We start from the raw sequence: 17,045 nt of genomic DNA on the forward strand, positions 1-17,045 counted from the left end.
AAATATGCACGTTGATGGTAATGCATGCGGTCAATTTAGGTCTTGTTCACATCTATGTGAAGAGCATATGCCTGTGCTTTACGCAATCCGCACTGCATAACCGCATCTTCCAATTTATCTCAATGGGCAAATGTACGTGGCAGCTGTGAGTCCCAGGAGAGGGATTATGCAGGCTCTGCATGCTGTACAACCATGTGCATGAAGCCCAAGGGCCAGTTCACATTACATGCATTTCAGTGGGGTTTTTTTTCTGCATCCAAAATGCACTGGAAGTAGGTTATATGGTTGTCAATGTTATATTTCACATCAGTGCTTGGGAGTTGTAGTGTGTTCCAGCTGCAGAAAAAAAAAAAACAAAAAAAACACACCCCACTGGAATGCACATGTCCCTATTTAAATTGAAGAAAAAAAAAAAATGAACTGGAACGCATCAAAAAACACAAATGTGCCTACAGAAACGCATCCGGACTGCGTTTCTATGGTGTGAACCGGTCCTAAAAAGCTTCAACAAAGCTGCTTGATTGAAGCTGACAAAAAGACTAGCAAATGCTTTGTAAAAGCTTGCAAAACAACATATCTCAAAAACTAAAGCCCATGTGTACAATACCCAAGGAAGTAATCACACTATGCCGCGTGCATTTTATGATGCATTGTTTGTTACTTTGCATCTGCTCATTCATTTCCTTTGAGTCCCTACCAAGAGCCACAATACCAAACGCTTGTTTTCCCAATAAACAATGCACTACAACACAGCAGAGATTTCAACAGTATACATTGTGGTGTGTTTAAGGTTCAGTTGTGTACATTGATGTAATACATACGGTCTTCAAAATATCTGCACATCAGTTACCTCAAATCAACTCAAAAGAGCACAATCCTGAGGACAAACTATAAACTACAAAAAAAGCAATGGCTAGCTTTGGCAGATGGCAAAACGTAGCAAGAGGAGGATGTGAGCCCTCCAGAATCTCACGAACAAGTATCTGGCTTCATTTCCTACCCACACATGCACAGTCTGCTTTCAGCATTCTGCAAGAGTGACAGCGCATGTGTGGGTAGGGAACCAAGCCTAGCGTTTTTTCAAGAGGTTCCAGAGCCATGCATCCAAAGCTTGCTATGTCCTGCCATCTGCAGGATGGGGAGGGAAGGGCAATGAACAGAGTAGCATCCTTTTACAAAACGGAGCGGAACATATGTTCGTGTACTGAGGATGCTGTAATGCTTGTCAGTAATGGTGAACTATCCCTATAGGGTCCATGCTCACTGAGCTTCAAGTGGTTGTAAAGGCTCAAGGTTTTTTACCTTCATGCATCAAGGTAAAAAAACCTTGTGTGCAGCAGTTCCCCCAGCCCTCTCAATACTTACTTGAGCTTCACCGCGATCCAGCAAAGTGAACGACAGCCTTAGCTGTCCGGACTCTCTACCTGCTTATTGGCTGAGACAACAAGCGGGAGCCAACGGCCTCCGCTGCTGTCAATCACAGTTAGTTAGCCAATGAGAAGGGGCAGGGCCAAACTGCGGCTCGGTGTGTGAATGGGCACGTGGAACAGCGGGTGCCCCCCTAGCAAGCGGCTTGCTGTGGGGGCACCTGACAGGAGAGCCTACAGTAGACCCAAGAAAAGCAGGATCCTGGCTGCTCTGTACAAAACCACCATATACAGTAGGGAAGTATAGCATGTTTGTTATTTAAAAAAAAAAAAATTATTAATAAACCTTCAGAAATTGCTTGGAAAAAAAAAAAAAAAAAAACGCTCATATAGAGTGTTTTGTACAGGTGTTTAGGAGCGTTTAGCATGCCAGAGAACTCCTCTCAAAAACGCACCCCAGAAAGGTTTTTTTTTATTCTACCTCTAAACACGGAGCTTGAAATATGCCTCGAAATGTGTAAATGTGCATGGACACACAGGATAACACTGAGCTGCTTCTACAGGCAAAACAAAAACTCCTGTAGAAGCAGATTTTCTTTTTTACATATATATATACACACACACACTATATATATATATATATATATATATATATATATATATACACATATATATATATATACACATACATACATACACATACATACATACACACACACTTATTATACAGGATTTATATAGCGCCAACAGTTTGCTCAGCACTTTACAATATAACGGGAGACAATACAGCAACAATACAGTTCAATACAAGAGGGATAGGAGGGCCCTGCTCCTTGGAGCTTACAATCACACACACACAAGCAGAAAAGACAGCTGAATTTGCAGGAAGACGTTACTGTATAAGGAGAGCAGAGCATGCAGTTGTTCCAGCTTATCTCCTGGCCTACATATATTTGTTGATGTAGCTATACTAAATATCATGCATAACATCTGTTGGCACACAGCTATAGACATACATGGGGGGTTCTGCTTGGATTAGCAGCTCAGAAGAGCTGCTGATCTAAACATTGAAAAGCACGACAACACAGAAGGAACTGTGATCATGGGGGTCAGCTTAAAAAGCTGAAGTTTGTGGATGCATTTTTTATTTTTAAATCAGCACTAGGAATGGCATTCAAATGAAGTGTCCGGTGTGCTGATGGCTGCTCTTCCTTCAGATCTTCATTCCATTGATCCCTATATTATCCCCCACAGCAGCAGAAGATCACAGCTGTGGGGGTTACTATGAGTGGCTGGACCTGTCACAGGCATTCCTCAAAAATGCCAACTATGCTCACCCTTTGCACCCCCTGCTCCGTTTCTAGAAGCCATACTAACACTGCCTGCAAAGCATGGAGCTCTATGAATAGAGGACGGACAGATGAATAATGTCTGCTTCCTCCATTCATAGAGCACTTTCCATTGTGGGAACCAATAGTACAGATTCTATGAATGGAGCAGAGGGCAGAAAAGGAGAGCATAGCCAACACTTAACAAGTAACTGACAGGTGCAACAGCTCCTGTTAACCCCACAGCACCAGAAGATCACAGTTGTGGAGGTACCTGGGGGGACAGAAGACTGAAGATTTCAAGGAACAAAGCAGCCACTAGCACAATGGATGCTTCTTATTCAAAGTATGTACCGTCCCTGGTGCCGAGTTAAAAAAACAAATCCCTAAACTTTGCTTTGTTATCAGCATTAAAAATGCTTTGAAAAAACTTTTTATTCTTTATGTGCAGCTGTAATGCTGAGTACAATGCAGAGGGTGCATTCCTCAGACCTTCTCTCTTCCTCTGGAACTCCCTACCCCCAATACATCTGCCATTAGAAGATTTCTGAAAACTCATCGCTTCAAGAAGGCTTTTCCCACCTCCACCTAATACTGTATTTTTAAGAATTCATCCCGCACAATTATTAACTCTTATATAACCTTTCCTTCCCTTTTAGGCTGTAAGCTCTCATGAACGGGCCGGTTACCCTCTTTTATTAAATTCTATCATAACTGTACCATAGCCTTCATTTTGTAATATGCTATGCAAACTGTTGGCACAATATAATGGAGAACATAGAAAACAGCTTGTGGAGTTTTGGATTCAAACAACTGCAGGTTTGAAAATAGCTAACAGGTAAAAACGGATCATAAATATAGGAAAGTTGAATAAATACACCTTAACTATCTGCAATACAAAAGGTCCTAATCAATGAAATCCATTTGCAGCCATTTTCACCGACTTGAGCATGGATTAGTTAGTGACACAATCTTCTTTTGGACTCTATTCGCACTATTGATTATTGGTTTTGCAATTTGTTCAGATTTGCTTCATTCTGTTGAATCTGCTGATTCGTATCACTACAGTCACGATATTTGTCACCATTACGCTGCAATCTCCGCGTCACATTATACTCAGTGCTATCACACTATGAATGACAATTGCGCAGTCATGCAACACTGTACCCATATTAATTTTTTAGCATTTTTTTGAGACAGATAAAACTTTATTTTGGTGGTATTTATTCACCACTGGGATTTTTATTTTTTTTGCTATACAAATATGAAAAAGCCCAAGCGCTTTGGAGAAAAAAAAAAAAAAGTGTTTTTCTTATAAAATTTTGCAAATAAATAATCTCTTCATAAAGCTTGGCCAAAATGTATTCAGCTATCTTTTTAGTAAAAAAAAAAAAAAAAAAAAACCCCAAATTATTTTAACACCAAAAATTATAATTCTTCAAAAAAAAAGTCTTTATATTATTTATGTTTTTTAACAGAATGTCACCCTAGCAGTACAGTGTCATAGTGACACCGTACTACTTGTGGGGGGTGAGAAAGATTTTTTTTTACACAGATTGTTTTTATACCCATAAAAGGCCCCATGTACAATGGACACTTCTGAATGATGGAAACTGACTGCTGGAAAAGGTTAAAAAACGTCTGTTAGCCGCATTTGCATAACGCTTTTATGCACATTTAGAAGCGTTTTTTAAAGATAAGCACAGGAGAACCTCCCACATGCCCAGAATGCACTGAAAAGTGGTAAATTATTAACTATTTCAGACTGTTTCAGAGAAATACAGAGAGTAGAAGCAGAGACAGCTGTATGTGTTGAGATAATTAGGTGTGAGTTGCTCATTAACATTTCTTTTGTTTCAAAGGGTGGGAAAGGTGCCTGGTGGAGTCATTAAGGCCACCTGGCAGGGGGTCTTCATGAGGACTTTGAGGTGTGAATGGTCATTAACATATCTTTTGTTTCCAAGGGTGGGAGAGGTCTGAGGTGTGAATTGGTCATTACAATGTGTGACAAGCTTGGTAGGAACATCCTGTGTTCGGTGTTTTGTCCATCTGTGTACCTTGAAAACGCTTTGCATGCATTTTTCATGATAAAAAAAGGCTCTGGACAGCATTCGGAACTGGAGTAAAAAAAAAAAAAAAAAAATTTTCAGACGCAACCGCTTATAAACGCGATTTGCCGCGTTTAGAAGGGTTTTGCCTTGAAACGCTGATAAAATCGACGCTTTTTTAAGTTTTCTGCATTAAAAAAAAACTGTAAACTCAAATTCCTGTAAACGAAGATGTGTACATGGACACATAGGAAAACATTAGGGTGAGTTCAGGGGCTGCTAAAAAAAAAAAAAAAAAAAAAAAAAAAAAAACGCTGAACAACTCCTAAACATCAGTTTATCAGCTGCAGTGTACATGAGCCCTAAGGCTGTAAAAGCAATAATTTCTCCTTCTCTCTGGCTACATTCTTGAAGCCATTGAGAAATACTGTGAGACCTGTGATTAGTCACAGCTTGTCACATGGTACAAGGCTGTTGCGAATAGCCTTGTACCATGTGATCTCTGTGAACATTCACAGATTTGACTAGTAGTAAGCAATGTCGTCAGCAAGTGACATCTTGCTTACTACTATTCATGTGATCACTGATTAGCCAATCAGTGATCATATGATCGGGACCTCACACAGAGGTCCTGTACAGTGATCAGTGTTCCACTGTGTCCAGAGCACCGGATCGTGGTGCCGCATGCTCCCAGGGAGCGTGCACAGGCAGGGAATGTGGGAGGAAGTTTATAAACGGCCACTCGCTCCTGCACTGCTCCCGTCCGGCTGTTTATGTACATGGGCCGGAAGGGAAGTGCTTAATATACTGCTGTCAGAGCGCTTCCCTTATTGCATTATACATTGCGGTTTGTTCACTCATTTATTCCCATTCAGTAAAACGCGAAAGCGGTTTCTTTTTCCACCATTTTATTGTTCTTGGATATATTTTTTAGTGCTGCACTTTTTTCTGATTTATTGCTACTGAGGATATAGAGCAGTGGTTCTCAACCTTCCTAATGCCGCCACCCTTTAATACAGTTCCTCATGTTGTGGTGACCCCCAACCATAAAATTATTTACCCAGTAATTATATTTCATGAAGTGTCGTTTTACCTCCAATACTGCTGCTCTTAACACAGTAGCTGCTCTCAACACAGTAGCTGCTCTTTACACATCGGAAATATGTGTTTTCCCGATGGTCTTAGGCGACCCCTGTGAAAGGGTCATTCGACCCCCGGGTTGAGAACCGCTAATATAGAGGGTTGTCCTGTTTGTACTAGCGGCTGTTCTTACTATTCCCTCCCTGTGTTCTCACGGTCTTGTTCCAACCTCTAAGATATGGTTTAATACGTACTCATATAGTAAGGCCTCATGAACACTGGGTGTTTCCCCCCCAAAGATTTAGTGTAGTTGGTAGGCACAGGCTCGTCGTCCAGCGACTGGCAGCCAATAAAGCTATGAGAGGCTGCTATAGTGTGGTACCAATGTGTAGGGCAGCATGCTCCCAGGGATTAATGCCTGAAACGCAGATCCTGGGTGCATACTGCACTAAATGTGGACATCTCTCAGTGAACTATCCAGCCACAGCAGCTCTCAGAGTTTTACAGGCTGTCGGCAGTGGGACTGGACAATGCATATGTACCTTTCGCCTGCAGGATACACCAGGGCCTAATATGCATGAGGACTTATAGTTCAGTTTGAGGCTCCTCAAAAATCACCCCGAGACTCTCAGAGGACAGGAAAGGCCTTGACTTTTTCCCTAGCTAAGAACCATAAAAACACCGCAGTTATCACTTGTATTTACATCCAGGCAGGCCTCTGCATTAGAGAGCGCTCAAATCCAAGACGATTTTTCACACATGGTGATGGGTGGGCTTCTTCAAACAGTGCCTCAGTATACAAGACATTTAACTAGAATGTTTATGCTTTCATCCAGTGTCTCTATACACAAAGACGTTTAATTTTAGACATTATTTCCACTTTGCAAAAATATAAACAAGATAAGACAACAAATCTATGACAAAAGCTAACATTTGTGTAGGTGGCAAAGTCTGAAAATGTATGTATATCGAGAGATCAGAGTAATAGCCCCCCTCTGACTTGCAGTCATTTTCTCCTGCCCTCAAAATGACTCATCCAGTATTCTTCATATTCATTCATTTAGCTGACAAGAAAACTATTCAGAAACATCTCTATCAAATACAGAATCAAAAGAAAACACATCTTTAGATTGTAAGCTCACACAACCAGGGTCTTCCTAACCCTCTTGTATTGAAACTGTATATATTGTAAAGTTTTGTGCAAACTGTTGGTGCAATACAAATCCTGTGGATGGATAGATAATTAAAAAAGGAGAAGTTGGGCCAAAGCTCTTTTGGCTCTACTTCTATGGGTCACAGGAGTGCACTTTGTTCTGCACTCCTATGACCCATTTTTCAGCCAACAGTGGGATAAAGTCCATTGGCAGCTGAAGTCACTCTGTTGGTCCAGGATCTGGATCGGGATGTCAGGATCCACCCACATCCCTGACCAACAGCTGGCTCAGGCTCTGAGCATACCGCTGAGAGCCTGAGCCAGCCACTTCCGTCCCCTCCACAGCCTGGCGCTCCAGTAAAAGCCAGAGAGGCACAGCAGAGATCCAGTGATTGACAGTCACCAGCTCTCTGCTCACTGAAGACCGAGCAATCAGTGATCTTTGATCGCTCAATTCTCGGTCTTAGAGCTGGGATCGGATCAGTGCTGAGTCCATCCAGGTGAGTATGATTGATTGGTTTTTTTCTTTTTTGTTACCAAACTTCTTTTTTAGTCTCGGTTCACACTACTGCGACCTGAAAGTCGCATGACTCACAGTGCAACTTTTCAACGTGATTTGAGTAATACTTTGAAGTGACTATGAAGCAACTTTCAGGGAATGCCTGGGTAATCTTCCTGAATTGTCGGATCCAAATCACATCAATATAGATGAGGATCTGACTTGGAGGCGATTTCTATTAAAATATATGGGCACAAGTCGGATAGAAGTTGTCTTGAAGTAGTACAGGAACCTTTTCTAAAGTCGGAGTGACTTCAGTAGTGCTAATTAAGACAGCTCTCAATGACCAACATGGGATGTCATGCGTCTTGGGGGTCTCACAAGTTGGATCCCAAGTCGTGGTAGTGTGAGCCGAGCCTTAAGATCAGTAACAAGTAGATTATTTTGTTTTAAAGTGATTTAAAAAGGCAAGTTTTTTTGGGTTTTTTTTTTTAAATAACAAACATGTTATACTTACCTGCTAATTGCAGTGGTTTTGCACAGAGCAGCCCCGATCCTCCTGTTCTCGGGTCCCCCCCGCCAGCACTCCTGGCTGCGGTCTCAACCAATGAGAAGGGAGAGTCCCCAGAGAACCGAGGCTCTCATGCACATTGCTGGATTGCGATGGGGCTCAGGTAAGTATTGGGGGAGCATGCATCAAGGTAAAAAAAAAAAAAAAAAACCCTTGAGCCTTTAGAATTAACCATCTATAGGATTATATGTTCATTTAACATATTTTATGCACACCATTTACTTGTAAAAGCCTCCCTTGTGTAGACATCCAAAAGCCCTAAAACTGATGCTGGGTGCCACCATCTTGGATGTGATGTCAGCAGCCCCAGTAGGCTCAGAGCTGGCAGTTTAGGACTAAGGTTGGGAAACACTGTTATAAAATGTCACTTAAGTACCCCAAAACAGGTCTTGTTTTCAGGACTTCTGTCACCTTGCATAGGTGCTTTAAATCAATATCAATGGCTTGGAATTTGTGAGAGCTATTTTATCTCAAGGGAAATTGAGAACCACTGCTTTATAGTATTCCCCTTTGCTCCTCTCCCAGCAGATACATAAAACTTATAAGAGGTGAATGGAGGGTTGGCTGGGCAAGCACAGAGTAATTACACAACCCTGGAAGAAAAGAGCTATGACATAGTAAGAGGGAGAAGGATGTGCTACACAATTGACATTGACTAACATTTGCTAGCAAATGCAAAGGCACATTGCAAGTAAATTAAACAATGGAAAGGAAATATACTGCAAGTAATACTTGATGTTTCTGTGCTTTAACCTGCATTTTTTTAAAGAGAAGTTTGGTAATTTTTTTACAAAATAAACTTACATACTCACCTAGATGGATGGAGCATCCGTCCGATCTGTTCCCTGCCACCTCCAAGACATAGAACTGAAGACCGCTGATTGCTCAGTTCTCAGTCTTTGGTGAACAGAGAGCTTTGTCATCTGTCCTCTACCACCTCTAAGACGGACAACTGAGTGATCAAAGACCACAGAATATGTTTGTTATCTGGATTCCTCTGGCTTCAATACTTTCATTACCATGAAATTAAATTAGAATTCTTTAATTTGCATGTTTGTTCCAGTTCTGTCAAAGTATTGAAGCCACAGGGACAGCATGGCAATAAAGCCAATTAGAACATAAGGAAGAAAAGATCAAGAATGGCAACAAACATATCTGTTCCTTTGCAAAAATGCACATAAATTTGCAGCAAAGAAATGTGCAGTATTTTTTTTTTTTTGTTTGTTTTGCAAAATGAGGCTGCAAAGCATTGAAACCATGATCAATGGGTGGCAGGTACAGTGCCAGGCTCCTGCAGACTCTTCCTCCAGCTCTATGACCATACTCTATGGTCCATAAGGTATAGGCTTTCAGTTAGTGAGCTGGAGGAAACTTGTAGTTTATTCATTCAAAGATCTCTGTGCACCAATTTCAAATCTGACAACTGCTGCGTGGAAGAAAAAAGGGGGCACATTTTGGAGATTGGGGGTCTGCTTGACACCATGTTACAACCTAAAAATGGGTGAAACATGGTCACACATTCACCTTTAATACACACGTCCAATGTTCTTAGAAGTCTAAGTTATGTCCCCTAGTCTGGGTTTTCCGTCAGACAGTGTAAAGTGAAAATATATATATAGGAAGACTTTGCTCAGATGTTATCTAATAAAGTTATAGAAATGTATGAGAAAAATTCTTACACTGAAGTAAAAAAAAACAAAAAAAAAAAACACACCACAAGATTTGTTAATAAAACAGGAATGCCCTCCCATCACCTAATACAATGCAGTTACACTGGAATTATGTTTGATTTACAGTACATAAAAGAGTCCTATATTTCATCCCACCACTGGTTTTCAGTATCCCCCTAGAAATAGGAGCAGATGGCACCCCCCCCCCCCCCCATGAAGATAGTATTTAGGTGCTCAGATGTCCAACATTGCATCCTGATTAAGACAGGGTGAAGGAATGTGTTCTGGCTCAGCATGGATCCAAATAACTGCTCACTTTGCCAGATATGCGACAATGACAACTATTGTCTGCATAACTAGACACAGAGCTGTCACATTCAAAACACAATCTGCCTACAGAGGACTGAAAGTAAAAGTTCAGCACAGTCATGGATGTATCGCTTTCCTGAATGTGAGATCTCTTCCCTAAATATCCAAAAATGGCAGCTCAAAGCAGACCCTCACTCTTAAAATTAAACTTTTCCCAACTGCAACCCTCCCTCCTCCCCTATATAAAGAATCTGATTCTATTTGTGTGTGTGCTCGTTTACATTTTTTCTTTTGTCTTTCTCCGGTCAACCCCCAGCTTCTAATCTTGCCTAGGTGAGAATGACGTGTCCTTGCTCCTGCATATCCCCGTTACATATTCTAGACAGCTGCAGAAGCAGGGACACAGTGCCTGGACCATGGACCTGGCAGCACACCAATATATGGCAGCGGAGCAGCAAATTACAGCAGTATTAGAAGGAGATAGAAAAAAGTAAGGGGGGTGAAGAGGTACTTTTTTAAAAAAGTTTGTCTGAAACTACATGTGAATGGTACGCTTGAATGGCTAGGTGTGATACTCAACTAAAGTTACTGGGATTTTGCAGTACTACGTTTGATGTGCATTCCAGAAAAACAACGCCCATCAACATGAGCCTTTATAGTAGACATGTCTGAGCACCTAAAGTGTTACTAAACCCAGGACCCTGCATTCATTATATCCAGTCTCCCACAGTACACAGAACATGGAAATGCAATTATTGTAGTAAACATACTGCTAAATACCTTTTCTCATCAGCAGTATATAGCAGTCTTGTGAAGTCTATCAGTGTCCAGCAAAGCACAGGTTAAAGCTTATAGGAGGATTTTTCATTCTCCTCTCACTGTCCTAGGAGACTGCAGGACCCCTGACACTCTGTCTGGACAGTACTGATTGGCCCTGTGCTGATCACATGCACTCTGCATGGAAAAAAGAAAAAAACCTCTCTAGCAATAGACACAAAACTGAGCATATGCAACTTGCCCCCAAGGCTCTGTTCTATCAGGAGATGAGTCAGGGACAGTGGAAGAAGGGGAGGATCAGAGAAGACAGGATCAAACATTCTTTTTACACAATGCAGAGGATTAACCCTTTAAGTTCCACAGCGAGTATAAAACGCATGCTTTACTGCATATACAGACTGATTTTACGGTTGTGGGTTTAGTAGGACTTTAAAATACATAACAAAATTATGGCAATAAGTAGCAATACCAAAGTAATACCAACATACGGAACATAACCTCCAATACCTGGCTCCATGCACACTAGCATTTTTTAAAAGCTCAAAAAAGGCTGGATGAAGAACACTGATAACAGTGTTTTTGGGCTGGTCTGTAGTAACATTTAGGTGCGTTAGCGTTTTTACAGGAGATCCAAAAAAAAAAAAAAAAAAAAAAAAAAAAAAGCTATTATCAGGAGCATTTGGTGTTTTTTTCTACGAGGAAAATGCTCCCAAAAACAATTATTTTTCTGCTCCTAAACGCCAAAGCTTGAAGAACGCTTCTAGCATAAAATAGTGTGCAAAAACCGAGAATAACACTATTAACGTCTAGTAGAAAAACGTTCATAATAGCTTCTAATAGCTTAAAAAAAAAAAAAAGCAGCTAGTGTTCATGAAGCCTAAAATCCGATTGTAAAAGGTTTATACAATCTCCTTCACATTTACTAAAACCTTGTCATATGACAACCTACCCAAACAACCTGTTCAGTTTGTATCCAATCAAGCAGCCCCAGCAAGGTAGATGCATAGGAGACATGTAAGGTAAAGCTTTTGAATCTCACAGATCGTGGCGAGACATCATGGGAATAGCCTAGGTGAAGCAGTGATAAAAGCTTTCAAAAGCCCCAAAGCACAGAGAAAACAAGAAATTTCCTGGAAATATTATGCAAAACAAAAACCTACAGAGCTTTTCTTTGTAGCACTGGTAATTAGGACTAAACCAAAGGGCATATTTCTGAATGTGTCAGGAATGTCACCTATGACTGCAGAAAAGGTTTATTAAATGAGAACTCATTGATGAGAAGTTTTTAATTGCTGAAATACGTGCCTGATCATCGGGTACATACTTACATCACAGAAAACATGCACAGTTAATCATAAGCCGCTACTAGAATGGGCCGACTAGGAACGGCTGCCTTGTACTGTGGCCAACGCCGACTCTACCCACTCAACCATTGGTCTGCGTTCACACTGTAATGGACTCTAGAGTATTTTCATCAACCATACCCAAGGCCACTTCTTTTAAGAGGTCCCGAAATCGATATACTGAACCATGCCCAAACACTGTACAAAGCAAGCAGACTACACAAACAAACTGCACTTTGGGAATGAACCATGCTCAGATATGGTGGATAAACCTAGTGTGAGTTTGATTTTCTAATGGTTAGTGGGGTCAAATCGATGTTCGTTTTTCACTGTAACGATGAGAAAATTAAAAGGAGCAGGATGGAAAAGTTTTCTTTTATAAATTAAATTCTAATTGTGAATGCGGTTTTCTTTCAGGAAAAAATGGTGCGTTTGTTAATGAAAAAGTCTGGGATTCCATTCAATTCAAATGTCTGGTCCAGGGATGAGGTCATGTATGTTCATATCCTGATCTGAACCCACCTGAGCTCTCTCTCCAGGAAGCTGTCACAGCACACCGCCAAGTACAAGCTGCTGAGACATTCCCCACCCCACACCTGCGTTTGGACTAGGATCCGAACACGCCTGTGTTCATCCCTAGTCTGGATTAAAATTTAAGGGCTTTCAAACAAAATTAGTTGACTCAGCAATGGCATTAAAGAATATCCTAATGAATTATTTTTCAGAACTTTACTAATGATTGAAATTATTATTATTATTATTATTATACAGTATTTATAAAGCGCCAATATTTCGCTCAGCGCTGTACATTACAAAGGGGGACAGAACATGTGACAGAACAATACCAATACAATGCAAAACATGAGGGGATCGAGGACCCTGCTCTTTCAAGCTTACAATCTAGGAGAAAATATAACTGTGTATTGACAATTTAAGGCCCCTTTCATGTGAAGGGTCCAATCAGGTCCGCCTGTTTTTCAGGTGGACCAGATTGGACAGTCTATCTACCTCTATGGACTGGCAGGTATAAACGGACTTGTGTCCATTTAAAACTGCCTACCTCCGATCTGATCATATCCTCTAAAAAAAAAAAAGAAAAAAAAAAAAAGTGGAAAGGGATCCATCTCCCTCAGTCTAGGCCAGGGATAGGCAACTTGCAGCTCTCCAGCTGTTGCAGGACTACAAGTTCCATCATGCCTCTGCAAGTCATAGCTGTAACTGTCAGTTTTGTAATGTTGCAATGCCTCATGGGAAATTTAGTTCCACAACAGCTAGAGAGCCGCAGCTTGCCTACCCCTGGTCTAGTCGGATCAGAGGGCAGTCGGGTGTAAATCTGACTGCACTGTCCATTTAAACCCAGCCAGCCATAGAGCAGAGTGGGCTCTGTCCAGCCCTGCTTTGCATAAACTGAGCGGACATGGATTGGTCATCCACCCGCTCTGATCAGCAGGGGTTCAGAGGACAGATTCCCTGTTGGTCTGAAAGGAGTCCACGCCGTGTAAAAGGAATCTCGGTCAGTTCAGCTGGGATCAGCCAAGATTCAATCCATCTATGGGTAGGCTGGTTGTACTAAAGTTGATCCATTTATAAACTTCAGTGCAACCAGCCTGTTTGATTTTTTACTTGCGATTACTGCCACTGGCTATAGCTGCCAGCAGTAATCATTGTGTTCTGCTGGCAGGGAGGGCTCCCCACCAGTGCTGTGGGAGGGATTCCCTCATCAACACTGTAGTGGAAAGAAAGAAAACTGCATCATCTATGGCTTGCCTTAGTGTGAACTTAATACAACTTGACACTGATTTCCTGAAGGATTTGAGAGAGTTCACACTAGATTCCCCTCAATTATCCAATTACATGAAAGAAAACCCCTGCTCACTTCTCATTCATCTGCTCATGATTGGGTAATTAAAGGGAATATTTACACATTTTATTGGTTGACCATTCTCAAACGCTTAAGTAAATCTGCCTTATTGTGTACATTGTCACTTCAATTATCCAATAATGGGAAAGGCAAATCCCTGTTTACGCAAACTACATCATTGGATAAATAAAGTGAAAATATCACACACACACACACAAATAATAAAAACAACACAGTAAAGGATGTTGATTAAAGGCATGCCTTATAAGAATTACCCTAGCTGTTCCTTCACAGTACTAAGAAAAACCTTCAATAAAAGCACAGAATGAATCAGTGGCTGGTATATTTGGAAGACAAGATCTCAGCATGTTGAGGCAGCTCTGTGACTCATGGCAAACAGCTGATATGGAATAGTTTGTAGAGTCGTTTGTTGCCTATATGACCCTTGTGCATTTTTCCTGCATTTCCTGTTGAGGGAAACTGGGCTTGGCTGCAGGACTGTGTAGTTCTAATTTGGTGTCAAGCTTCACCAGTGACACAAAAGTCAGGACCCTGGAAAGTAACAGCAGTCCTAGTGAATTCATCAATACTAAGGGCTCTGTCACACTGATCAATTGTTGATGGGCTTTTGGCATTTAAAAAGCGGAATATGCAGGAAAAATATATATTCTCTTAAATCCTATAGAACTTTTCACAGCCATACACTACGGGTGAAGTGAGTTTTTAAAAGTCCTGCAAGCTGCACTTTTGGTTCATATTTAAAAAGAACACCAATATCGCACCTCCCCATTGAAATGAATGGAAAACGCATCAAAAACTCAATGCAGTTGTGGTCTTATGTGCTTTTTGAGTCACATGTCCATGTTTTAAAAAGATACATGACTAGAGTTAGGCAAGCAGAAAATGCACCAAAAACATATGCATTTTTACTGCTTTTTTTTAATGAAGCAGTGTGAAAAGGGCCCTAACATCTTAACCTGTCAATTAGTTACAGTGTGATACCCTGCATTATATATCAGAAAATTTATAAAAATATTATGTCAAAAAATAAAAAAAATATGTTTTATATATATATATATATATATATATATATATATATATATATACACATACACACACACACACACTCTCATTTTATTATTGAAATATGTGAAAAATGCTTTTTTATATAATATATCCCCCCCCCCCAATTATACTGAAATATTATAAAGATAATGTGGGGGGAAAAAAGTGTATATACATACATACATACATACACTCTTTTCCATCTTCCCTAATTATACTGTAAATATTATGTATTTTATAAAAGGTAACGTGTGAAAAATATAGTATGCACACACATTTATATATAAGTTAGATGTCATTAAAAAAAAAAATGTATATATATATATATATATATATATATATATATATATATACACACATACATATACACGAGATTTTTATATATCTTAGATAGTAAGCTCTAACGAGCAGGGCCCTCTGTTTCCGCTTGTACCAAATTGTATGGTAACTGTAATGTCTACCTTCATTTTGTAAAGCGGTGCGCAAACTATTGGCGAATATATATATATATATATATATATATATATATATATATATATATATATACACACACACACACACACACACACACACACACACACACACACACTTTTTCTTTTTAATTAAACCTTTTTAAATATATATATATATATATATATATATATATATATATATATATATATATATATATATTTATTAAAAAGGTATAATTAAAAAATAATGTATGTATATTTTTTTTTAATTCTAATATATATATATATATATATATATATATATATATATATATATTTTTTTTTTTTTAATTATGACATTTTATATTATATATAAAAAAAAATCTATGTATGTATATGAAAAGCTATAATTGTAGGAAGTGCATGGTTAGTGCCATGTAAACCTTCTGGATGAGTCATTAGTACTGTATTAATAGCACAGTCAAGGTTTACATCTGACAGCATTATCAGCATGCAATATATAGAGATCCATAAACACAGAGCCCTCCATCCATCCCTCCATAGCGGAGATGTGCCCGGTGTCCCCCCGGCTCTGATCTATACATTGGTCAGACAGTGGAGGAATGTCCCTGTTCTCCGGATCAGGAACAGACTGGGGTGACCCCCCCATACATTAAACATGTCACATAGACTGTACATGGCACCCCATCTATTCCACACAATGCCATTGTCTGCTCTCCGCTCATCATGGGGGTGATCACAATACAGCAAGGACCCCGAACTTCTCCACACCGATCACATGTTGGAGATGATCCCCCCACTCACCGATCCCCCCCACTCCGCAGATCGGGGGGGGGGGTGTCACGAGTTGTAGAGCTACAAGTCCCAGCAATGCGCGGGCTGTCAGTGCAGGCTGGGACTTGTCGTGTCCGCTTACCCTGGTCTTGGTCCTCTGGTGCCTCTCCGGGTCGGAGTAGGTCCTGTCCACAGCGATCCCCGTATCGCTCCCCGGCATGGTTGCTCGGTATATGTCCTCCTCCTCCCTCCACAAGAAATAAGGCGCCTGTTAGCACGGCCACGCTGGCTGCCACATAATAGAGGAGCCCGGCTGGGGATCCCCACACACCGACTGCCACTGCCGCTGTGCCTGTGTTCAGGGCTAGGACTGCCTGTGTGTGTATCAGGGTGGGTCACAGACACGCCCCCTCCGTACACCCCTTCACTGCCGGCCCACAGGAACCTGTGGAGCTCTCACACCGCTTCCAGCGACAAAGGAGAGAGCTGACTGACTGACTGAAGGTGCAGAGATGACAAAACATGACACCCAGTCCAAGCACTGACCTCAACAGAACCAGATACAATAATAATCAATCCAAATACCTGTTATCAGAAGTCTGCTCCTGGGAGGGGCCCCTGACTTCACTTACTTCATGATACAGATAAGGTTTCTGGCTGGCAGCCAAGGTGATCCACCAAGATAAACATGCCTGATTCATGTTCACATACCACCCTGATACATGGCTCCTACACAATTCACAGCAAC

General features: G+C 40.7%; 1 protein-coding gene across 1 annotated transcript in view; it reads right to left on the bottom strand.

The window, feature by feature from the left end:
* Positions 1–16,683, bottom strand: part of TMCC3 (transmembrane and coiled-coil domain family 3) — a 114,366-nt gene extending 97,683 nt beyond the window's left edge. The window contains exon 1 of the mRNA XM_089652675.1: positions 16,440–16,683. Within this exon, the coding sequence (XP_089508801.1) occupies positions 16,440–16,517 (78 nt within the window). The 5' untranslated portion in view covers positions 16,518–16,683. The remainder of the gene's footprint in view (positions 1–16,439) is intronic.
* Between the last annotated feature and the right edge of the window lie 362 nt (positions 16,684–17,045).

The sequence above is a fragment of the Staurois parvus genome, unplaced genomic scaffold (genome assembly GCF_062004578.1).
Source record: "Staurois parvus isolate SC_StPar_1 unplaced genomic scaffold, SC_StPar_1.0 ptg000025l, whole genome shotgun sequence".
Taxonomy (NCBI): domain Eukaryota; kingdom Metazoa; phylum Chordata; class Amphibia; order Anura; family Ranidae; genus Staurois; species Staurois parvus.